Source organism: Myotis lucifugus, unplaced genomic scaffold (assembly GCF_000147115.1).
Source record: "Myotis lucifugus unplaced genomic scaffold, Myoluc2.0 scaffold_125, whole genome shotgun sequence".
Lineage (NCBI taxonomy): Eukaryota > Metazoa > Chordata > Mammalia > Chiroptera > Vespertilionidae > Myotis > Myotis lucifugus.
In genome coordinates this window covers 3,686,980-3,711,039 of record NW_005871173.1, presented here as the reverse complement: position 1 = coordinate 3,711,039, position 24,060 = coordinate 3,686,980, and the positions used below count along the sequence as shown (strand labels likewise).

The following is a 24,060-nucleotide window of genomic DNA, read 5'->3' as shown; positions in this document are numbered from 1 at the left end:
TTTGCCATAAATAAACATTTATTCATTTTAACTGATTACAGTGCTCATTCTGTGATCGGGTTTACTGTGCCCACTGACAATTCTAAGATCTAATTCGCAGCTCTACCCTTTCAAGCTTTAACTCTAGTGTGTTTTATTTTACAAATATTTACAGTCTTCTTGTAAAAAGGCAGTTTTCAGTAGCAGAAAAATCCTCTATTTCAGAGTATGGTATAGTTACCAGTATATCTAAAACACGTGAAATCAAGATAAACAGGATAACAAGACGTCACAGACTAAAGCAACTTCCCTTTGGCCTGGGGAAAAGATTTTTTTTTAAAGTCTAACCTCTAAGGCAACTGCCTTCTAAAACCCTTAGAATACCTAAGTATACTTTAGTGTTTGTAGGCATCCCTTTTAATCATCCCTTCGATTGGAGTCTCTGTTGTTCCCCGTGAAAAGGATTCCAGGAAGTAAGTTACTGCCCACATTATAACCTATTTACCATAACTATACCTTTAGTAAATACTTCACAAAATTTAGAGGCTGGTGACATTTGTCTTATAAATCTCCCCATTTAGTGGGCTGGTGTACATAATGTATCTAAGCTTACTACAATCTGTAATCCTATGCAGGACTGACCTTGAATCCACTTTATATATCGCCTTCTCTAGCCTTTCAAATGGGGCTTAAGAGAGAGAGACCACATCACTTCACTGCAGTAATGATTTAATAATAAATCAAGAGGAACTGTTGTCCACAGAGATAATGACAGTCTCCCAAGGAAAACTGAAATACCTGTGGTCATCTTCCAGGTCGCCCTAGACGGGACCAACATAAAAAGTTATCCCAAGATGATGCTATTCAAGCGGTTACCATGGAAGAACTAAAGTTAGCCCTTTGACTTTATAATTTAAATTTGCAAAACTGAGGCTCCAAAGAAAAAATAATTTCTTGCTACTGTTTAAAGTTTCTGGCAGACGTTAGTGTCTTAATCTAACACCTAGGGCACATATGTATATGCTAAATATACTTTAAGCAAAATTTTACATGGAGTATATAATCTATATATATAAAACCCTAAGCGACCGGTTGACTGACCAGTCACTGATGCACATTGACCACCAGGGGGCAGACACTCAAAACAGGAGCTGCCCCCTAGTGGTAAGTGCGCTCCCACAGCAGAAGTGCCACTCAGCTGACTGACGGGCACCAGACACCCATGCTCATGGCTGGCGAGCGCAGCGCAGCTGCGGTGGCAGGCAGCACTACCGAGCTGCGCTGCGAGCTGCGGCAGGCACAGTGGGGCTGAGATGAGCAGGAGTAGTGCAGGGCCCAGCCAGGGCTCGGGCTCCTCCCTGGCTGCCTGCCGCTTCGCACACTACTACATCTCCCAAGGGGTCCCGGATTGCGAGAGGGCGCAGGCCAGGCTGAGGGACCCCACTGGTGCACAAACCCGTGCACCGGGCCCCTAGTATGTTGATATGTATGATACACCAGGAAGGGAAATTGAAAATGCATGATTTGTTTCCCTTAAGGATTTTCTTTTGTAAGTTTTTTCTTGTTTCCAACTTAGTTACACAAAGTAAATAAATATGCCCATGTTGTTCCTTTCCTTAACTTGACACCATGATGAATCAATATATGAAGATATCAGTCATCAGTTTATGGTTACAGTACAGGCCAAAAAAAAGTTCTAAGTTATGTGACTAAATGCCTCAAGTTTACACTTACTGATAAATAACAGTGTTCCAAATTATGGACAATTATTTTATAATTAAAACATAAACTATATCACATACTAGGATACATTTATTAGCACAAGTAAGTTTTGTCAATTTACATAACATTATTTATAGTTAGTCTTAATAGAGGTTGTAAAATTTGGTAACAAAATTTTTCCCAACACTTCTGAGCACACAGAATAAAAAAATGTAACATACCATTGCAAATATAAAAAACCATGTAAACCTGAATTACCCTTGCAGTAATACAGTTGTAATCCAAACATTCATATTTACAGAGCTTTAAAAACATAAATGGAATCCATATTAAAGGTATGTTATCACTGATGTTTAAATTAAAAAGGAAGGTCTGAAGTGATGAGCAGTCCCTCCTGACCTCTAGGCGGTCCCAGCACTGCCCGGAGTGGGCAGTGCTCAGCGTGAGGTGAGCTGAGAGTTCATGCACAGGGGAAGGATGTGCAGGACCTGTTTGCACAGCCAACAGCCATACCCAACCTCTGCATCTGCCAGGAGGCCAATCGGTGTCTGCCACGAGCTGGTTAGCAGTTGGAGACCTTTCTGAGCATGTCACAGCAGAAGCAAGGGGTGTCTACCAGGGTGCTCGGTGGGACAGGAACGGCGGCCGCCAGGGGACTGACTGCCAGGCGAGACATTCCAAACAAGTTACCTTCTACCCAAAGAGGTTCTTCAATAAACCATTCAAAATGCTTTACTTCCTTTCATCTAGTTCCCAATAAGAAACTAAAAAGCTTTTTGGCAGTAAAGAAGTGAGGAGCCATTGAAATGTCACATGTCAATCATTTGTTTAGCTTTTATTAAAAAAATAAAGCTCTACTGGGTGTCCTCATAGCAGAGCTGCAGAAAGTGCTGTTCCTTGGACTTGAACGGACACCTCTTCCTGCCCCAACCACAGGGCCATCCCTCCAGATCCATGGATGTGACCATCATACATACAAATGCACACATATGCACACATATGCACACAACCCCTGGGAGACGTATGGCAGCCAGACCTTTCCCACTAGAGCCGCAACTTGTCAGTTACCTGCTCTTCCCTTGGAGACCCTATCAAACCCTCCTCGAATGCCCCAACACCGTTCTGCCCTGGTGGGTGAAGGGCGGGACCTGCCACCCACCTTCCCCTCCTGAGCCATTACTTCCCATTTCACATTAACAGGAGCTGCCGTCCTGGGAGAGCGCCAGCCACTCACTGGGGAGGGACTGCCCCCGAGAGGCAGCGTGCACACAGGCTTCCCTGGAGTTCAGTCAGAAAACGCACCACGGGCGGGGGAGGGAACGCTGCCGTGCGGTGGGCCTGCAGAAGGGCTCCCCACCAGCGTGGGATTAGTAAATCATCTTAAAGTAAGTACATAATTCTCTCTTCTAAAAACAGGAGTCACTCCCTTCCTACCACTGAAATCTCTGAAAAAGAATTTGGCTGTGTCAGCGCGCCTCTTCCCAAATAAATGCAGCCACCCTAACAAGAAATTTGGCCCAGCGTTCAACTTGGTCCTCAGTTTTGGTTTTCCTCTAAAAAATATGTAAACAAATAAGAACCCGGAAATCTCTGCTAGAAGACAAGTCGCACACAGGCAGGTGAGGGAGGGCAGGTGCGGAGGGCAGGAGGCCACTGCAGGACAGGCCCCCACGTCTGCCCTCCCAGGGGCTCAGTCGCTCTCAGACTCCTCCTTGTACTGGGCCCGAATGGCCTGGCCGTTCTGCAGGGGCATCTCTTCATAGTCACTCCTGTTATAAAAGAGACCTTCGCTACTAATACGCTTGGGGTGGCTTCTCTCCCGCAACGACACGCCATTCTAACAAGATCTCATAGCTTCACTCGCTCCCTTTCTATCGCCAACTGAAAGCGCCCACTCCACACCCCCACCATCACCAGGGCCCACCATCCAGAAAGCACTGGCCTCCTGTGGTCACCACTGGCTGGGTGTCGAGTAAACAGAACACCATTCAATCTCAGCCAGGATAACGTGGAAGCAAAACCACGTGACACCGCCAGCTATAGCACGTGCTAGGACACCCTGAAAATCATCTGAGGCTGACTGACACCTGCTCGGTACGCGCACGCAGGCCCAGGCTGAGTGCCCCGGGACAGCCGTCAGGTGTCGTGCACTCACCCGTAGATGACATCGTCGTCCGAGTCGTTGAGCATGGAGAAGGCAGGGTTGTCTTTCAGCTGCGACTCTGAAAACAACCAGAGCATTTTCTAGGGCATTAGCCCGGAGAGGATGCCGTCCTAGGACGGGCTGAACAGAGCTGGGTTCAAGCCCAGCTTCCACCACTACTATCTGTGGGAGCGGGACAGTGTTCTGTGCCCCGAGCGTGTTTCTCACCTGCCCGCCAGGGCAGCAGCACTGCTGGGCACCCGGGAGCCCACAAGTGGAGGGCGCTGCCTCCCTCCCGGTCCTTCCCCTAAGTCAGTGGTTCTCAACCTTGGCTGCACATTAGAATCACCTGGGATTCTTTTTAAAATCCCGATTTCTGGGCCTCATCCTCCGGAAATTCCGTTTCTTTGTTATGGGGTGGGGCCACAACATTAGTAACAAAGAAACAGAATTTCCGGAGGATGAGGCCCAGAAATCAGGATTTTAAAGATTCCCAGGTGATTCTAATGTGCAGCCAAGGTTGAGAACCCCTGCCCTAAGTGCACAGGGAGCAGGAGGACCGCCTGCCCTCCCCTCCGTCCCTGGGCCTGCAGCAAACGGGCCCAGCTGCACTTTTCTCTACAGCTGCTGTGAAGCTCAAACAAGCCTCTTCACGGAGATGCTTTGAGAACTCACGGGATATAAGAGTCAGGAGTGGTCCTGACAAGCTAGGCCAGCCGTGGGCAAACTACGGCCCGCGGGCCGGATCCGGCCCGTTTGAAATGAATAAAACTAAAAAAAAAAAAAGACCGTACCCTTTTATGTAATGATGTTTACTTTGAATTTATATTAGTTCACACAAACACTCCATCCATGCTTTTGTTCCGGCCCTCCGGTCCAGTTTAAGAACCCATTGTGGCCCTCGAGTCAAAAAGTTTGCCCACCCCTGCGCTAGGCCCTGCCCCGGTTCCAGAAAGCTCTCGTCGTGTCCACTCCCATGGGCCGGCTGCCCTTGGCTCTGCTTCCCGGGAGGAGGGCTGTACAATGTTTCTCTCTCCTGGGGGTCATGGCACTAGCATTCAACAGACTATGGCCTGTGGCAGGCGGACAGGACGCTCGTGCTGGGACCTCACACACGCTTTTCACCTTGTGCTTGACCACACACAGCTGCCGTGTTCTGAGTCGCAGAGCTCACACTTAAAGGGACCTCCTCTCTCTCTGCTAGGGAAGGAGGGAAAGCCGGGAGATGGGCCCTGAACTTCCAGCGTCTGACCCGGCGGCTTACCGTACAGGGCGGTCTTCGATGGAGAGTACACGAAGGCGAGCGTGTAGAGGTAAAAGTTCAACAAGCCATAGAAAGATAAGAACTCAGCTGGTGGCACCGTCAAGGGAAGCAAGCAGACCTGGAACGCTCCACATCGGGCGGTGGTTGGGTCGGGCCTGTGCTGTCAGTCTGTCTGCTCCTTACCCACCAGCCCTTTCTGCCACTGACCGCCAGTACCTGGGCCCCCTAACCCAGACCTTGGCCACCACAGGACAAGCCCATGGCCAGAGGTTACAGCAACCTTTCAAGGTTACCTGCAAGGAACAGGTTACCCCCGGAACCTCCGAGGAGGCAGGACCCGTGACCCAGGGAAGGGCGGGAAGGCCACTCGGGTGAATCAAGAATGAAATGGAGAGGTGGAAACAGCCCTCAAATCAGTCATTCTTACCCCTTTTCTGGATGACAGACGCTTTGAGAAGCTGATAAAAGTGTAGTGTGAAATTCAGTCACAAATATCGAGTGGGAAACACACCTAGCCTCACGCACCTGACAGTTCCCTGCGGAGGCGCGGCCGCGGGCACCCACGGGCACCCACGCAGGAACGCAAGGAGGCCTCGCAGGTTACAAGCCCTCCCTGGAGACAGGTTCAAACTGTCTCATTACCAACCACACGGACTGCAGCTGGAGGCCTCTGGGTGGTGGTGAGAGAGGCCAGGAGTGGCTTGAATCCACCTGGTGACTGGGGCTGACTTCAGCCTGCGAGCCTGAGCTGCAGGGCCAGGCAGGCGCACCTCTCTGCAGACGGAGCGGGACCCCAGGCGCCCCAGGCAGTACAGGCCCAGAAGGTGACCTGCCTCTTAGTGGTGCTCAGAGACATGACTGCTAACCACTCCATCTAGAAGCACTGAGCCCAAGGAAAAGGATATAATTCTGGTAGTGAGTTGACAGCTCAGCTACAAAATTGTCTTGTAATACTTGTGCTCCGAACCTTAAGTAAAGGATGATGATGCTGGAAAAAAGGAGGGAAATATGTAAGATACAGGAAGAAACAGCACTAGCCTCGTGTAAGTTGTTGTATTCGCCCTATTAACAGATGCAGTCTCATCACTACTGTTTCTGCATGGAAACTTGTCCCCTGCCGCGAGGGTGTGGCCTCAGGTGCAGGGGCCAGCTGCTGGGACAGTCAGCTAACCCTGACGTTGGCCATGGCACGGTCTTGAATCGGGGCCTTGGAGGTCACCTTCAGCACATCCCCTCCTCCTCTCACTCCCTGGGACCCCACGAGATCTCCTAATGACCGGCTCCCCGAGGAACGTCGGCTCCTCCATAATCACGTCCCTGGGCAGTGATTCCCTGTCAGACACCTGCCCTGACAAGTGGCAACAGAGGTTCTGCTAAGGTGAGCCCCACAGCCAGGCTCTGCCCCGAAGCACCCCGATCCTCCGCCCCTCGCCTGCCTTCCCCCTTCCCTCCCCTTCCCCTCCCCTCCGTGGGCTCCATTCTCCACACGCAGCCCAGCCGGACAATTGTTAACGAAAGTGTAAATCAGGTCCCTTCGCCTGTGGCCTCAGACCCTCCAAGGGGCCAGTGCTCTCTGAGCTGCAGAGCACATCTGATGGGAGGATGCCAGTGAACCGTCACAGGGGAGAAAAGACACCACAAGAGTAAGATTAACATGCACAGTTTGCTTCTTTGAGAAATAAAGTTTTCTTACCTAATGACAAGCACTACAAAAGTCAACGCAGTCAAAAATTTTAACCTGAGATCTGAAAAAGAAAGGAACACCCCCATGAAACCCCCTGGAAGTACATTCCACTTCCGTCTCGCCCGGAAATAAAGCGAAGCCCTGCACAAGAGCCCTCTTCCCTCCGATCTGAAACCTGCTAGTGCCGAGCCAGGAGGAATGCTGGGGCGAGAAGGCAGGCCCAGCGAGGCCATGGCCACATGACTTGTAACAGATCGGGGAAAGGACCCCACGAGATCGGTGACTTCCCGACTCAAGGACTAAGAAACCGCCCCAGCCGGGCCCTCCGCAAGGTGCCTGCTGGAAGGATCCAGGCAGCTCCAACCCACGCTCTCCCAGGGCCCAGCTCGCTTCCAGCCCACAGGCCTCCCCCAGCCGAGGCTCCGTCCCCATGGCCCAGAGTGACCCATTCAGCCGTCTGGCTCCCCGGGACCCTCTGGATCTTCCCCCTCCAGGTCGTGGGTCTGGAGCTTTACTCAGCTTCCTGGAAGTCTGACCAGTGTTTCCTTGGTAACAGGAGCCTGACCACCTCGCACTGGGCACTTGTGAAGTGGCGCTCACCTACGTAAGGCATGTGTCGCAGCTCCGAGCAGGCCCGCACGACCAGGAACAAAAGGTATAGGACATACACAGCAGCCACCACCATGAAGAAAACCTTCATTCCCTGGAACACAACAACACGGCACTGGAGTAGGAGCAGGTCTTTCGGCTTCGCCTTCCAACCGCAGGAGGAAAGGACCTGGAGCCCTGAAGGTCGCCCCACAACACAGAACAGGAGCGCTCCCGCCGCTCCGACTGTCCCTGCCCAGGCTCAGCCCTCGCCCTCTCTGAGCGCAGTGGCCCCACGAGGACCCAGCCCTTGCTGACCAGCTGAGGGAGCACCCAGACTCCTTCCCTTCCACGCGGCAAGCCCCGCACACACAGGGCTGGACGCAGCGGCGCTCAGCAGATGTCAGCGGTCCTACTTCTGCCCTCTGGATGGAGGCCTGGCTGCCTGCCCTGCCTACAAAGGTCATGGCACGTGTCAAAGACAGACAGAATCCCTCAGGCAACTCTCATCTCTCTGGACCTGGGTTTCTTATCTGTGAAATGGGGCGGAAGGAAGTCGTCTAGAAGACGTTAGGTCTAATCCACAATTCTGTAGTTTTGTTGCAGGAAAAACAAGAACACTTTGTTTTGAGGTTAGAAGCTGCGGTGGGGAGGCAGGCGGTGAGGCCTGGCTCCGCAGGGTGGGTGGTGCTGCTCCTCCTCCAGCTCTAAGCCCCCACCCCCACCCCCGCATCCCTGCCCTTTCCTCTCAGGGCCAGCACCCCCCACCCCCAGGTCAAAGGCCTGCCTAGTCAGGAGGCCAGGGGGCTGCTCTGCCTCGTCAGAACTCTGACTTTCGTCTGGGCTTCATTTTCTTGTCCGTAACATAAAGGGATTCCACGAGATCGGTCGTGGGTCTGGAGCTTTACTCAGCTTCCTGGAAGTCTGACCAGTGTTTCCTTGGTAACAGGAGCCTGCCTGACGCCGTCTCCCTGCTGGGCATGCCGTCCCCACGTGACCCGGGAACAGTGGCTTCCCTGGCCCAGAACGCCTCCCCACTCCAGCTCAAGGTGCTGCTCTCCCCATACACTTCTAACGTGTCCGAAGGCTGATTCAATGACAGAAAAAGGACAAAGCAAAGATGCCACCACCCTCGTCCCTTGGGCCCACCGTCCACAGGTGGGCACTGAACCCTCAGCAATCCGGTCTCTACTTCTGTGCTTTTCTCCCTCACAAGGTCACCTGTCCTCGAGGGCAAAGGTCATGGCATGCTGTTCATAAGGCTTACATTCAGTGACCTTCAGAACTCCTCACACTGATCCATTATTGACGGGAAAGGCCACTGGCACCCCCACTGGGTTCGAGTGAAGAATCAGATACTCACACTCGTTCCTTCGAGTCTCCACACAGGTTTGCCACCTTTCCCACGGCATCACCCACTAAACTGCCCTCTTTCTCTGCGGCCACTCCCACAAAGAGCCCCGGCGTTACGGCTTCACAGGAAGCTCTGGAGGGAGTGCGCCCAGAGACATGCTAATGCCACCCAAGGTCAGCTTCGGCTCCGTGCCCCTGGGACACACGACTCGGGGACTCTTAGAGGCGCCAGCACGTGGAGCCGAGAGGACACCACCCGGGCTGACCGTGAAAGTGAAAATGCGTGGGCCCTGGTTCGAAGAGGAAAGATCTCAGGACGGCGCCTCCCGGAGCCGGGCCCTGTGCTCCGGGCCCTGCCGCCACTCTCCCGCTGGAAACCTCCGCATGAGAGAACAAATGAACAGAACCTTTCCTTAGTTGTCCCACGGTGTCCCTACAGTCAGACACTTTCTGGCCCTGGAGCTTCAGCCATAAGCCAAGGACCGGGAGTAACAGCATAGCTTTTAAAGAGTTATTTTTCAGACTACTCAAGCACATTTTTCAAAATTTTCCACATGAATTTCCTATAGTCCTTCCCAAATAGCCGGTAGCAAGTCTGTGTCAACAGCACAATTTAAATTACAAAATTCAGTCATTTTTAAAAAATGGCATTTAAAAAAAATCCGCAGGCTTCATTAACAATCCTTACCTGAAAATTTCCTGTGTCAACGCGATACTGGTACATTGGATCATGCAATTCATTAACTCTAAAAATATGTTATAAGAAACCATAGATTAATAATTAGTTCACTTTTTATTTTTATACTTTCACTTAGATGAAGGCTTTTGAAAAAGTAATCCTAAATTTCTGAGGAATCCTAACTCTCATGTAGACAATGCAGATGATGCTGCTAGCATCACTGTCCACAGTATCACCATGGGAAAGTTGGAGTGTTTTTCGTTTCAAAAACCCCTATACTATTATTACTCTTGCAATTTTTTTATATATATTTTATTAATTTTTTACAGAGAGGAAGGAAGAGAGATAGAGAGTTAGAAACATCGATGAGAGAGAAACATCGATCAGCTGCCTCCTGCACATCTCCCACTGGGGATGTGCCCGCAACCCAGGTACATGCCCTTGACCGGAATCGAACCTGGGACCCCTCAGTCCGCAGGCCGACGCTCTATCCACTGAGCCAAACCGGTTTCGGCTCTCTTGCAATTTTAAGAGCTGTTTCCAGGCACTTTTCAGTGATAAATGGGCACAAGGAAGCAGATGAGTCCACACAAAAAGCAGTAAAGTAACTGTAAACTCCCTGCATCACTGGAAAGTGAAACCGGGTCGCTGGAATGACGGGCGGGCAGGGAGAGGGAGGGGAGAAAGTGTGAGCTATGAAGTCTCATGTGCGAGGTGCCTAAATGGAACTAGTTTCTGCAGAAAACCCACAGGCTTCTGCAGTGGTACAATTCTACAGAAGCACAGAAATACTTAGAAACATGGGAAGTTTTCAGGTTGCAGCCAAAGGAGCAGCTAAGACACCTGGTGGGCGTGGCGAGCCAGGCGTGACCTGAGCGCCACGCCTACAGATGACGCCTTGGCCTCTCCGGAGGAGGACTCCAGAAGGACATGCCTCTTCCCTTTCCCATCCCAGGTTAGAAGAATCGTGGATCTCTCCACATGCCATTCTAGCAAAATGGAATCCTCAGGTCAAGTCGCCCTACTGAGTCTTGAGACTCTGGGCGACAGATTCCTTTCCGGATGCTGCACAGCACACAGTCAGACTTCAGATCCATCCACATGCCAGCTGCTGTCCAGGACAAGTTTCACGCGTTATAAAAATACTCACGTCTGCCATATTCCTAGTGTGACCGAAGCCAACCACAGGAGTCCGACAATGCAGAATTTAGGCAAATAGAAGGTTAAACACTTCCTTTCTCCCTAAAAAGCAAAAAAGAGTAAGAAATAGAGAAGTTAGTAATTCAGCAAACCACTAACCCTAAGAGGGCGCACTGGGTCGCACACACTGCGACCATTTCTGCATGGGTGCATGCTTCTCTTGACCGCAAGGCTGGAGATAGGCCCCCAAGGCCAAGTTCATCCGGGGATGACCACCAGCGGCCAGCAGGGATGACCACCAGCGGCCAGCAGGGATGACCACCAGCGGCCAGCAGGGATGACCACCAGCGGCCAGCAGGGATGACCACCAGCGGCCGGCAGGGATGACCACCAGCGGCCGGCAGGGATGACCACCAGCGGCTGGCAGGGATGACCTACAGAAGTGGGCAGGGATGACCACCGGAGGCCGGCAGGGATGACCTACGGAGGCCGGCAGGGATGACCACCAGTGGCCGGCAGGCATGGGCAGAGTCCTGGCCCCCGGCAGTGCTAGGGCAGCGGCTCACCTGCACCCGGATCCCGTGGTACACACACAGCCAGAAGAGCAGCAAGGCACACAGGAACAGGGACTGGAAGAGGTCGTCTAGCGTCCCCAGCGCCCAGCTGTTCACCAGGAAGGAGAGGGGGAAGAACGGGTCTGCAAGCAGAGGCAGGGATAGAAGCGGGTACACTAAAGGCCGTTTTGTTTTTCAAAACACCTAAAAGCCAACGAGCAGATGGGCCCTGTGATGGTTACAGAACGCCGCCGTCTGCTCCCGCCACCCGCGCCTCCCACAGGCCCGGGAATCCCGAGGTGCAGCTCTGGGCAAGGGAAGAGGAACAGACGGCAGGGCTCGCAGCCTTCAGCCAAGTCCCAAGGAGGCCGTGTCTGTAGCCCGTCCGAGTTGCAGTCACTCATTTGTGAAAGCTCCAGCATCTTCCGAATCCTTACGGCATCCTTCACATGCTGGGGGCGCTGCTGCCTGTGCCTTCGAGGCATCCCCCTCCTGACTCCCCCCGCCCCACTTAGGGGGACAGACCAGCCCACCTCGCGGATGCCTCCCAGCCCTCCATTCTAAAGGGGAAAGCCCGGAATAAAAGCGCACCTACCGTTGTAAAGTAGCAGCAGAGGCAGGAGAATGGACATCCACTTGTGCTCCATGCCCCAGTCCCTCATGGAGAACTTGCGGAGGGAATGTGCGAACAGGCACTGCCAACGGAAGCGGCCTCGTCACTGCGTGCCCGCTCCCGCTGAGCACCGCCATCTCCCAGATCCATGGTCCCGGGCCAGCCAAGAGCTCGCAGTCAGCCCTTGTTGAACTCACTACTGAGACCACCAGTGACAACTGCGCCGAGATGGTAACTGCTGCAAGGGGCCCAGATCGGATGGGCAGGAGGGGAGCGGAGCCACACAGAGAGCTCCCCCGGGCACAGGCCACATGCTCCACGCAAGGCAACATGACAGATGGCACTGGCTCCCAGAGGAAAAGCCAAGGGAACCAGGCCTACACTGAGGTCAGAGGATGTGTTTATATCTTCAAAACCCCCAACGAAGGTGCAGTGGCCTGTGGGAGAAGCCTCTTTGACCTGCTTTACACATCATGCAGTGTGTGAGTTAGGGCCTGGGGTATTTCTGTTTTGTGTTTCCTACAATGTCATACAAGCCAATCACATTCTCGCAATGCGGGCTCCTGGCCGACGGGCATGTCCTCCAGTCTGTCTGTCAGGCCCAGGCCTTTTCTCTCGGGCCTGTTCTCTGGGCCCAGACTGTGCAGCAGAATCCCAGGTACCAGAGATGCTTCCAGAAACAGCAAGGGTTTCTGACTGACCAACTGTAAGTGGTGGTTCCTGCAGTCAGTCACGAAGGAGGCCCTGGGCGTGGCCTGAGACCACAATCCCCTGCTCTGCATATCTGAGTGGCTGGGTCCCGCCCTCTGGACACACCCAGGCCCCAGCCACTGTCGCCTGGCACTCGCCTCACGTCCCCCCACATGCTGTGTCCTGCTGTACACGCCTCGTCTGCAAAGCACCAAGTGTTCCTGGGTGGCACTTGGGGTGGACACCACTGCACAGCTCCCTGAGTCACACGCTCTGCCAGCACAGGGCTGGCAGCCAAGGGGCATGATGCCGCCCTGCAGACGGCGCGGTCACTGCGTGAGGCACACACCCTGCTCCATCTACCCACCCCACCCCACTGGCCGGCCGCCGGGGGGTCACCGGTGTGCGAAGGGTAGGCATTTCCCCCGAAGTCACACTGTGCTGTGGACACTGAGCTCAGATCCCAAACCAGCCCAAAGCCTGCACCTCCAAACCCGCTCATTTGGGCCTCACTCCCGAAAAGCCCAGGATGGAAAGGTGAAAGCCGTGAAAGCCAGGAATGGCTGCCCCTGCACTGAAAGGTCACACAAACCCGGCGCCTTCCTGCCGCACGGATGCGGGTCTGCCTGCAGGTCAGCGCCCTGGGATTAGTGTTCGGATTAGTGTTCCGACACGGACGTCCTTGCCACAGAGACCGCATCACCGCCCGCACTGCGCACCGAGCAGACATGCGGGGCGTACAGTGTGTCAGGCCCGAGGCACGCGTCTCAGAGCTCAGAGAAACTGCCCGTGGGGTCTGCACTTGGATGACCAAACTCACAAACTGCTCTTGTCAGAACCCGGCGTGGCTGTCAGGTGAGCGGTACTTACAGTGACAATGAAGGTGAGCACCACAAAGACGAACCGGAACCAAATTTCCATCTGGGAAAATGCAGGGTCGTAAGTCTTCCACTAAAATGGAAAGTGGGGAAAAATGCACCTGAAAGGAAGTACTCCACAGCGTAGGGCATGCAGCCACACACAGTATGACTGTGAATGTGGGCGAAGACGGACAGGAAATGTCAGGGAGACCGCTCTGTGAAGTATGTGTCTACCCTCCATGATGTACACCTGAAGCTAACACACAATAACACTCAATGTCGGCTGTAGTTGAAAAATGAAATTAAAATAATAAAACACAAAAAAGGAAGTGCACCAGATTATTAATAATAGTTATCTGTAGCCCTAGCTGGTTTGGCTCAGTGGATAGAGTGTCATTCGAGGACTGAGGGTCACAGGTTCAATTCCGGTCAAGGGCATGTACCTCTCAGTTTCAGGCTTGGTCCCCAGCCCATTGAGGCGCATGCGGAAGGCAACTATCGATATGTCTCTCTCACATCAATGTTTCTCTCTGTATGTCTTTCCCCCTCCCTTCCACTCTCTCTAAAAATCAATGGCAAAATATCCTTAGGTGAGGATTTAAAATAAATAAATAAATAATCTCTAGGTATGAGACTGTTAGGTAATTTAAAATGTTCTCTTTCCTTCTACTTTCTTACATGTTCTAAAATTTTAACACATTACATTTTCTTTTAATATCAAAGAACACAGACTTTGAAAATATTAATGACCTAGATCTGAAAATAGTTTTTCATTGGTGTTATACTAATGATGAACCTGGCAGATAAATTAGTCTATAATCATAATAAGAGCATTTGGCTTTTAAATCTCATATAAAAAACAACACTGCCAATCTCTTTATTAGAGAACACCAGCTTTCCACGAAAAGAAACAGATTTTTAAAAAGATGTAAACTGTGAGTAGGTAGGATGTTCTAAAAAAGACTCAATGAAACATAAAAATATGCATCTCAAACCAAATAAGTACCGTGGAGTCAGCCGTAAGTTCATCTCACTCCCGCCAGGTGTGCAGGGAGCTGAGCGGCGGACACAGGCACCACGTGCTGACGTGGGCAGGAGGCAGCCCACCCAGCCTCGGCCACGGCCAGTTCACCCGCAGGCCCAGAGCATGGCACCGGGCCACAGAGCCCACACACAACGCACTGAATTAAAGTCATCTGAGGCGTTTAAAACCCACTTCAGAGCAGAGAGTCTTCGACACTAGATTTAACTCACTTGCCTGACACACTGAAAGGTACACACAGACACACATACTACTGAAGGCACTGGACACGAGGCAATGAAACTAAAAAGGAAATAAGTAAAAGGAAATAAACAGAGTAAAATCGCAGCAAACACTCAGGCTGCAGACCTTTACTCTGACTTCTGAAGAGCCACAGGTCCTTTCCTGGCTCACCCTGTCATTCCGTGAATGGACACGTGGGACAAGGCTGACTTCATGACCTGGTCACTTCTCCCTAATTAAAGCCTACAGGTTTCGGTCCAGTTCCTCCGTTCAGCATTGTTGAGCACCAACTCTGACCGCATATCAGCAAATACAATGTCAAATCTTGTGCAGGCACAGAAATTAAACTTAAAAAAATTAACCAGTAAAATGCCTCCAGGAGCCCAGCCAGTGTAGCTCCGGGGGTTGAGCGTCGACCTATGAACCAGGAGGTCACAATTCAATCCCGGTCAGGGCACATGCCAGACGATTTCACTTATTAATAATTAATATGTATTAATTATTGTATTATTTTCCATATGAACATCAGTAAGTCTACTTTTGCCCCACCTTGTATTGTAATAACTATGTATAGTGAAAACTAAAAAATTCTTTAAAAAAATTTGTGGTTTTCTTGTAACTTTTTAAAACTGTACATGTCTTTCACAGTCTAAAATAACATAACTCCAGTGCCGTGTATTTCAGCCACTCAGCAGAAGAATGGGCGAGAAACGGGGAGCCCGGGAGCCCCTGCGCCAGCCGGCACACTTACTGTGAAGTTCACTTCCTTGAGGGGCAGATCGAGGAGGCCCTCCAATCCCACCGTCACCCTGTACTGCGTGTAGTTCAGGTAGCCCAGGTGCGCCACGATGATTTCTGCACACTTCTGCAAACGCACAGGGAGGAGCTGTGTCTTTAAAGCAAGCAAGCCTCACTCTCCCACCCAGTGACCCATGAAGTGGCACATTTCAACAACAGACGATCACAACGGATCATCTCCAGGGAACTCGCCAGAAGCCCAGAAAAATTCAGATGCCAGCCAACAACCGTTCTTAGAAAGAAAGACCCAAATGGGTATTTTTGGAAACAAAAATGATTTACAGGCCTTAGACTCTACTTTAGATGACTCATCATATGCACCTGCATAAAAAAGTTCAGTGTAACACAACCCTGACATTTCCACAAACACACTCGTGCACAGGGGAGTGTAAGCTAACACACAGCCCATCAGACCCCTCAGCCTCACTTTCCTCCTCGGCCCACTTCTGCAATTGCCCCCAGTGACCCAGCCCCTTCAGGACGTGGTTCTGACCATCTCAGGATCTCCTAGAGCAGTGATTCTCAACCTGTGGGTCACGCCCCCTTTGGGGGTTGAACAACCCTTTCACAGGGGTCGCCTAAGACCATTGGAAAACACATGTATAATTACATATTGTTTTTGTGATTAATCACCTCACGCTTTCCATGCCACCACGCCGTCCTGACGTCGCCTCCTCACTCAGCAGGGACCTGGTCTGACTCCTCTGACTGACAGAATACGGTGCTGACAAAACTAAGAGTGAGGCTCCTTCCCCACTTGGGCCATCGCGTTTCCCATCCCACAGCCACACACTGCACCTGGGGTACCTGCTCAACAACAGGCTGCTCTTCCCAGCAACAGTCCACAGACACACCAGGCAGCAAGTTACACAACAGCAAAAGTAGGTACCACATATACTCAGGGTATGTGCGTGCATGTGAGTGGGTTTGTGTACATGTGTGTGTGTTTGTGCATGGGTGTGCAGGCGTGTGTGTATGTTAATAAGCATTTATAAGGGTATCAGTATATAAAGGTAGATGGTTTTTCCATACCCTCACTGGTATGAGCTTTTTCACTTAAGAAAGCAAGTCTGGCCCTAACCGGTTTGGCTCAGTGGATAGAGCGTCGGCCTGCGGACTCAAGGGTCCCAGGTTCGATTCCGGTCAAGGGCATGTACCTTGGTTGTGGGCACATACCCAGTAGGGAGTGTGCAGGAGGCAGCTGATCGATGTTTCTCTCTCTCATCGATGTTTCTAACTCTCTATCTCTCTCCCTTCCTCTCTGTAAAAAATCAATAAAAAATATATTTAAAAAAAAAGAAAGCAAGTCTGTGATGGTGTGGCATGATGAGTAATCATGGACCGGGGAATGCTCACCTCTCTACACGAGAGGGTCCTTGTCCGATTGTGAACTTTGTTATGAATGAACATGGTGGTTCCATCTCGAGCTACGCCATCCACTTTAACGGTCATAAGGAAGTTTTTCTGAGTAGACATTTCTACAAAAGAAAGAAACTCAGTGTCAGGGACCACGTCAGGCACTCACATTGACAACCATGCCTGCCTGGCTCTATGACAAGCCAGGAGGGTCTCACCCACCTCGGCCTCAGCATCTTCGAGAACCCCTGGCTCGCCAGCAACGTAAAGCCTTCCTATTAGCTCTACGTGCAACCCCTTTCCCAGGGCCCATGCCAAGGCCTGTTTCAGATCCATTAGCTTCATTTCATGAAAGGACAAATAGTTCACAGCTAATGAATTACTTTTCTATCCCACATAATTTTTTAATTTAACTTTATACAAACATAAAAATAGAGTTATTTTTTCTGATTATATAATTTTTCTGATTTCATGCTCATTGTTTTAAAGAATCAGAGAACAAAAAACTATGATGGCCCTAGCTGGCTTGGCTCAGTGGATAGAGCATCAGCCTGCGGACTGAAGGGTCCCAGGTTCGATTCCGGCCAAGGGCACATGTCTGGGTTGCGGGCTCGATCCCCAGTGTGGGGCATGCAGGAGGCAGCCAATCAATGATTCTCTCGCATCATTGATGTTTCTAACTCTCTCTCCTTCTCCCTTCCTCTCTGAAATCAATAAAAATATAAAAAAAAAACAACTATGACGATGGCGTTATACACTATAATCCCCCCTAGAGAGAACCAAGTTAACATGTACACGCCCATCATCCAGACCATTTTCTAGACATACAAATACACAAGGATATCAAATTTATCTTCTTAAAATGTTACAAGAAAAGGAGTTGATTTTTTCTAATATGCATTTTCAAGGTTTTTTTCCAAGTTCCTTCTCAACCAAAGCCCCTCGTGTGAACCACAGAACACTGAGCTCGCGTGGTGGCCCAGCCTCAGTTCTCCGGACGGTCCGCAACTAGTGCCATCGCGGTGAACGGAGCCAATGCCCCGGGCCTGGAGGTGCTCTGGGCAGGTCTTCCAGCCTTGGCACCGCTGGCACTGTGAGGCTGAGGATCCTTTGCTGTGAGGAGCTGGCCTGTGCTTTGTAGGGTGTTCAACAGCAGCCCCGATCCCTACCCACTGGACACCAATAGCGCCCCTTCTCCAGAGTTGTGACATCAAAATGTCACAATGTCTCCAGACACTGCCAAGTGTCCCTGGGGGGCAGACCCACTGCCTTGGGGCATTGGGACTTCATTTTCCCCAGAACCCCACCAAAAAGGCTGCAGTAGCAGCTCCTCCACTGTGCAGCCACCGAGCTGAGCTGACCAGCACTCCCGAGGGGTCACCGACCCTCCCTGGGGGGTGACCTGCCCTCCCCGGGGGGCTGCATCATAACTTAGTGTGGGGGACACCGAGGACACTTAAGGGGCTTCCAATTTGTTGCTTTTATAAAGAATAAAGGCCATCCCTGTAATTCACCTTTGAAAACACTTTAAAAGGTCTGAAAGCTCTTTCAACTTTTACAATATGGTGCTTTGTACAAAGAAAAATCAGACCAAAGGTCAGGCTTCATACCTTTTGATTGATTCAACTCAACAACACATGTCAGCCACAGTTGCTGATTGTATGTAGACAGTGGATTTGAACGTATGTGAATTGGCTTCAACTGAGGGAAAAAGAAAAAAGTTAAGTAACCCATGTGACCTTTCCATTGCAGCTACCAAATACCTCACCTTAACATCCAAAACTGGTATCCAGCCATGAGGGCTGAGCACTGGTGCTGGACCAGAAACAGCACGGTTTCCTTGACAACAGGAGTGAAATCCCGCCCTCCATAAAAAGAAAGGCCTAACTCTGCTACAATTTACATCTGTCTCTCATGAACACCTCCAGGCAGGCATTCCCACCACCCGCAGCCTCGGCACAATACCCATACCAAGAAAAGGCCATCTCGGAGAAAGTTAAAGTGCATGTGATGCGACGTATGATAAGATAATAAGGGTACCAAAGAAGGATGTTCCTAAGAATCTTGATTTAATATCAATATACCAGACATGTCGCTGTCTGACATCTGTTATTCTCAGCTTTAGAAGAGTCTTAACACCCTGGGGGAGAAAAATTAGAGGGGACTCCATTGGCAATGATATTTCTGCGGTGTCTGCTGAAAAACCCAGTACCGGTGTCTACAGCAGCGGCTACGGAGAAAGCTGCTCCCCCCACGCCCCACAGCTCCGAAGAAAAGCAGTTTGCATGCACAGTCTCTGAGAGTGAGCGTGTGCCTTCTGTGTCTTCATGCTCTGGCAGGTCTCCATAAAACCCTGACCAGAGCTGTGCCCAAAAGCCACCTACGAGATGAGATCTCTTGGAGGGTAATCTGGAAACCGAGCATGGAGACCACGTTTTATTGGGCAAATAGGAAGGCCTGCAGACATGAGGAGCCAGGACGAGTCACCAGCCTTTGGAAATGAACTGCTGCTCTCTAAGTGTTAACACCACCAGCCTGTCTCGCACTGAGGCACTTATTATAGCAGAAAACATCATTTTGTCAAATGAGGACCCAGAGGCCAGCCACTGACAGTGTTGGCTGAGAAGCAACCTGCAGGACAAGGTGGGCCATTGCTAGTGACCTGGATGCTTATATGCCCCATCGCCTGCCACTCAGGGACCCAGTCTTACCTTTTTGCTATTATTTAGTGAAAAATGAGCTTCAGAAGTCTGGATCACTTTGGGTCCTAAAGTGTAACAGAAGGAAAAAAGCAGGTTATATCCTACACTGATAATTAATTTATTGACTTTTGTCAAATGCCAAGAAAGACATACATTATATGGCGGTGATCTTATTTTCCTGGTCTGTCATCAGAGGTTGCACATGTATGTAAAACACATAGACACACAACATCCACTCCGCTGCATGGTGACCTCCTGGTGCAGGTGAAGCCCATGATCGTCACACAAGGTACATCATTCCCGAGGTTTTCTGTCCGTGCAGAAACCTCTCCCCTGCCCTCAATGAGGGCTCTCTGCACTGCAGACCCAAGAACACACTCATGACACAGGCAGCATCTACCTACTCTATAAGCATAAAGATTTCTGCCAAAAAATTAAGACATTTGTCTATTCATCCCATTAATCCAGTCTTCCAAAAATATTCAGTAGAGAATATAAAAAAGCATACTTGCTAATATATACTCAAAGCTTTTCCTGAAATAACAGATATGCAACCTTCACAAACTCTTACACTGTAATCTTTTAGGACTTTGGCCTTAAAAGAAGTGATCAAGTCTCTTCAATAAATGGTGTTGGAAAAATTGGACAGGCACATGCAAAAAAATGAAACTAGACCACCAGCTTACACCATACATAAAAATACCCAAAAATGGATCAGAGACTTAAATGTAAGTTGTGAAACCATAAAAATCAAGAAGAAAACACAGACAGTAAAATCTCAGACATCTCATATAGCAATATTTTTACCGATACATCTCCTAGGGCAAGGAAAACAAAGGAAAAAATAAACAAACGGGACCACATCAAACTAAAAAGCTTCTGCACAGCAAAGACACCATCAACAGTAAAAGGGAACCAACTGTTTAGGAAAACATATCTGCCAATGATACATCTGATAAGGGGTTAATTTCCAAAATGTATAATAAACTTACACAATGCAACACCAGGAAGACAAAAAATCCAATTAAAAAAATGGGCAAAGGACCTAAAAATACACTTCTCCAAAGCAGATATACTAATGGCCAAGAGACATATGAAAAAATGCTCAAAGTCACTGATCGCCAGAGAGTTGCAAATTAAAACCACAGGCCCTAGCCGGTTTGGCTCAGTGGATAGAGCGTCAGCCTGAGGACTAAAGGGTCCCGGGCTAGATTCCAGTCAAGGGCACATACCTTGGTTGCAGGCTCCTGGCCCTGGTTGGGGTCACGCGGGAGGCAACCAATCGATGTGTCTCTCTCACATCGGTGTTTCTGTCTGTCTCTCACTCTCCCTTCCACTCTCTCTAGAAATCAATGGGAAAAATGTCCTGGGGAGGATTAAAAAGAAGAGGAAAACAAGATTGGCTACAGTTGCCATTGCCACCATCATCATCTTCAGCAGCAGCAGGCAAAGGGCACTGAAATAATCGCCCTCTCTGCCCAGCTCCCTCAGTCCATTCACCGACCCAAGACTCAGTTTAGGTTAAGAAACCTGTCTTTTGCCGATTTCAGCTTCGAAATTGCCTTTGAAGTGGTCCCATCCAACCCCCTTTCTCAGAGATGGAAAACTGAGGACCAGAAACCCATTTCTCTCCCCCGTCAAACAGCATGCTGGGGGCCGAAAGGCACCCGGGCCCCGAACTCAAGGCCAAAGCCATCTACAGGCTCCCTCCTGCCAAGGGCTCGGGGCATCATCAGAGCAGCCTCATGCTGCCAGCATCTCACGCCCTCCCCACCACTCGCTGCACCATGGCCTGCCTCCCACGCCAGCCAGCAAGCTCTGGATTCCCCAGCGCCCAGGCGGGATCTTGGCACACAAGACTCTCCAGAAATGTTGGACTTCCCAACAAAAGGTACAAGGTCAAGGCCACCCAGGGCTGCACGCTGAACTCAGGCCCTGGCTGCTGTGTGGGGCAGGACCAGGGCCACCCCCTCCACCCAGTGGGTGCAGAGAGAAACGGGCTTCCCCCCTCCATGACAGGCCTTGTTGGGTGAGAGCAGGTGGATACAGCTGGGGGGGGGGGGGGGGGAGCGGGCGGGCTGCACCAAAGGTAACTGTACAGGATAAAATGATCAAAACCTGCACCTACCGCTGATCCCGATGAAGACGGTCAGGCCAAAACAGACGAAGAAGACGACAAACACGAGCACGAAGTGGCGCTTGGAGAGCGTGTACAGCCGCATGGGCGCCAGCCTGCGGAGCAGAAGCCAGTGGGTGGGGGGCAGGCAGGGAGCCGCTCGGACCGCAGGACGCCCTCCTCACCTGCAAGCCCTCACCTCACAATCGGACCTACTCTGAACCCAGGCGACCCACCTGACAAAGCAGTCTCCATGACCTCAGGGCCGGGTGACGTTCCACTCCGCTCGGGGTGAAGCCCGCCGAGAAGAGGCCCTGCCACGCTGGTCGGCACAGCGCCAGCCGAGCCCCACTCCTCGGGGCAGGACAATGTGCTGTGGCACCCATGCCCATTCAGGGCACATTCTGCCACTCCACGTGGGTGGCCAGACCCCTCTACACACATCCCGTCTCCAGCTGCCAGAGGACAGCCCAAGTGGGGGAGGCCCCAAGTCACTCACACGCAAACACGCAGCTTTAACTGTCAGCTGTCACCACCCAGCCCAGACTGGGAACGCAGGTGCCACCAGCATCACCTTCCCTATCTGTCTTCCCGCCAACCCGTTTTGTTTCCTATCCAAGGTTCCTCACGGTCTGAGACCCTCACTGGCGTCACCCATGGTGGTGAAGCTCCGCCTGACCTTCGCTATGGGGTCTGGTTTTGATGCACTGAGCGAGCTGCCTGCAGTTTTCTGTGCTTTCACACCAATATGGAACCCTACCCCTAACACTAACCCTCTCAGGTGCCCTCCTCGTCATCCCTACTTTGTCCCTTGGTCAGGAGACAATGGTGGAGGGGTAAGTGTCACTTCTTTTTAGAACTCCTTCCATCAGCGGCGGGCAAACAAGACAAGTCTGTAAAGGACCAGAAGACAGGTCTGAGGTTTGGCAAGCCACACGGTCTCCAAACAGTGCAGTCCCAGACACCACGTAAACGCCAGTGTGCGAGGCAGTTCCAATCAACCCCATCTGGAGAGTGGCTGACCCCGCCCCTGGGACCTGAAGAGGAGACCCATAAACCCAAAGAGAGGAGAGCGGGAGGGGGGTGCGGACTTGGGGGAGGGGGTGCTTTGCTTTTTACTCCTCTAGCATTTCCTGGTCTCAGGAGCTGAGGCAATTTCTCATGCCTCACAGACAGGTAAAACACACACCTCCGGGAGGGGGAGGGACAGCTTAAACCACCAGCAGAGAATAAGGTTATTTGCTTTTGTGGCACGAGGCTCACGTGGCTCTGTGTACACACACCCTCCCCCTACAAGGCCAAGATTCCAGCTCCTCAGCAGGAAATCAGCTGGAGCCTATTCCAGGGCAAAGGTGGGGCCCACAGCCACCACGGCTCTGACGTGGCTTTGCTGACCCAGGTCCGCTCTCTCCAGCGGGACCTGCCAGGCCTTTGGGCCAGTGACTGCAGACCAGTGTCACAGTGAAGAAATGAAGGAATCAGTGCCTCGATCTTTTCCTTTAGGACTTGGGTCCAAAGGCTGAGCCACATGCAACCCTGCTGTGCGTGAGAAGAGACAACTAACTAGTGGATTCAGTGGCCTGAGCCCATTAGATTTTGGACCCAGAGATTATGAGACCTGAAAGCCCTGAAATATTAGAGCCAGAAAGTGCCTCAGGGAGGAAGCCCAAGCCCTGTGACTTGTATATGGGGAAACTGAGGCCGAGAGACAGCGGGACACTTGCCCAAGATGTCACAGTTTTGGCCCTTGGCAGTAACTGCCGATCCCTAGGGAAGGGCTGAGGGACCCCACTCCCTGAGTGCCCCCGGGAGAGCCTGAGGAATGCAGGCTGGGGAGAACAGGTCTCCTTTGTCCCTTGTCTGCTCCCCCAGGTGCTAAACACATGCCTACACTCTGCAGAGGGGAGAGGTCCGGGCAGCTGCACGGGCCGCTTCACGCTGAAGCCTTCCTCACAGCGCTAAAGGGAGGAGATGCTGGGGGCTGCGGTCAGGAGCTGACAGCACGGCAAGCGCTGAGCCCTGGGTTGTGGTGAGTGCGTGAGGGGAGCGGGGAGAAGGGTGTACAGACACTCCACACCGTCCTGGCCGCTCTCTGTAAATCCAGTTGTTTAAAAAATTATACAAGGTCACACATGGCACCCCATTCTGCGGCTCTCAGGTGACCTGCCCCCCACGGGGCCGAGGCTCCGAGGGGTAGGCTCCCAGCAGACGAGGAAGCACAGAGAGTGCACTTGGCAGCAGAGAAACACTGAGTAGGACGGTGCTGCTTAAATTGTGATTTTTAAAACACATCAATGATGATTATAGAAGCAGTTATTCAGCAGGTGAGGAGGGATGAGGAAGAGACCTGAGGAAGGGAGGGCAGCACAGGCCTCGTCCCACAGTGAACAGCCCACCGGTGTTTCCCGTTTTCCCGAGAGCTCCCGCGGGCTCTGTCACAGTCTATCATTTCCCTTCCTTAAAGCTTCCACTTAAAGTGATTTTATTAGAAAGTTTCCTGGTTCAGAAAATTAGAAATATTAGAAAATCAAGCATCACCCAACTCAGAAAAAAAA

The 24,060-nt window shown here is 51.3% G+C and overlaps 1 protein-coding gene across 2 annotated transcripts; it reads right to left on the bottom strand.

Moving 5' to 3' along the window:
- TMEM181 (transmembrane protein 181) lies at positions 1-22,388 on the bottom strand. 2 transcript variants are annotated; one of them, XM_023758209.1, is made up of 17 exons: positions 22,279-22,385; positions 21,518-21,621; positions 19,399-19,454; positions 18,298-18,388; positions 16,688-16,809; positions 15,285-15,398; positions 13,280-13,360; positions 11,702-11,801; positions 11,119-11,249; positions 10,563-10,654; positions 9,422-9,479; positions 7,393-7,495; positions 6,802-6,853; positions 6,014-6,096; positions 5,109-5,198; positions 3,857-3,923; positions 1-3,470 (listed from the first exon to the last, which is right to left on the bottom strand). In XM_023758209.1, exons 2-17 carry the CDS (start codon positions 21,609-21,611, stop codon positions 3,392-3,394), a joined length of 1,413 nt encoding a protein of 470 aa, XP_023613977.1. In that variant the 5' UTR covers positions 21,612-21,621; positions 22,279-22,385; the 3' UTR covers positions 1-3,391. The 2 variants fall into 2 exon arrangements, with proteins under 2 accessions (XP_023613977.1, XP_023613978.1); XM_023758210.1 differs by lacking the exon at positions 15,285-15,398 and having other exon boundaries at positions 22,279-22,388.
- Positions 22,389-24,060: the final 1,672 nt, after the last annotated feature.

What these genes read in the sequence shown, in the direction of transcription:
- TMEM181 (XM_023758209.1), bottom strand. Translation starts at nt 21,611, where the DNA reads ATGCGGCTGTACACGCTCTCCAAGCGCCACTTCGTGCTCGTGTTTGTC. An exon ending in CGTCTTCATCGGGATCAGCG is followed by an intron (nt 19,455 to 21,517) that starts GTAGGTGCAGGT and finishes GTTACACTTTAG; the next exon opens with GACCCAAAGTGATCCAGACT. An exon ending in TTGACACAGGAAATTTTCAG is followed by an intron (nt 7,496 to 9,421) that starts GTAAGGATTGTT and finishes GTTGTGTTCCAG; the next exon opens with GGAATGAAGGTTTTCTTCAT.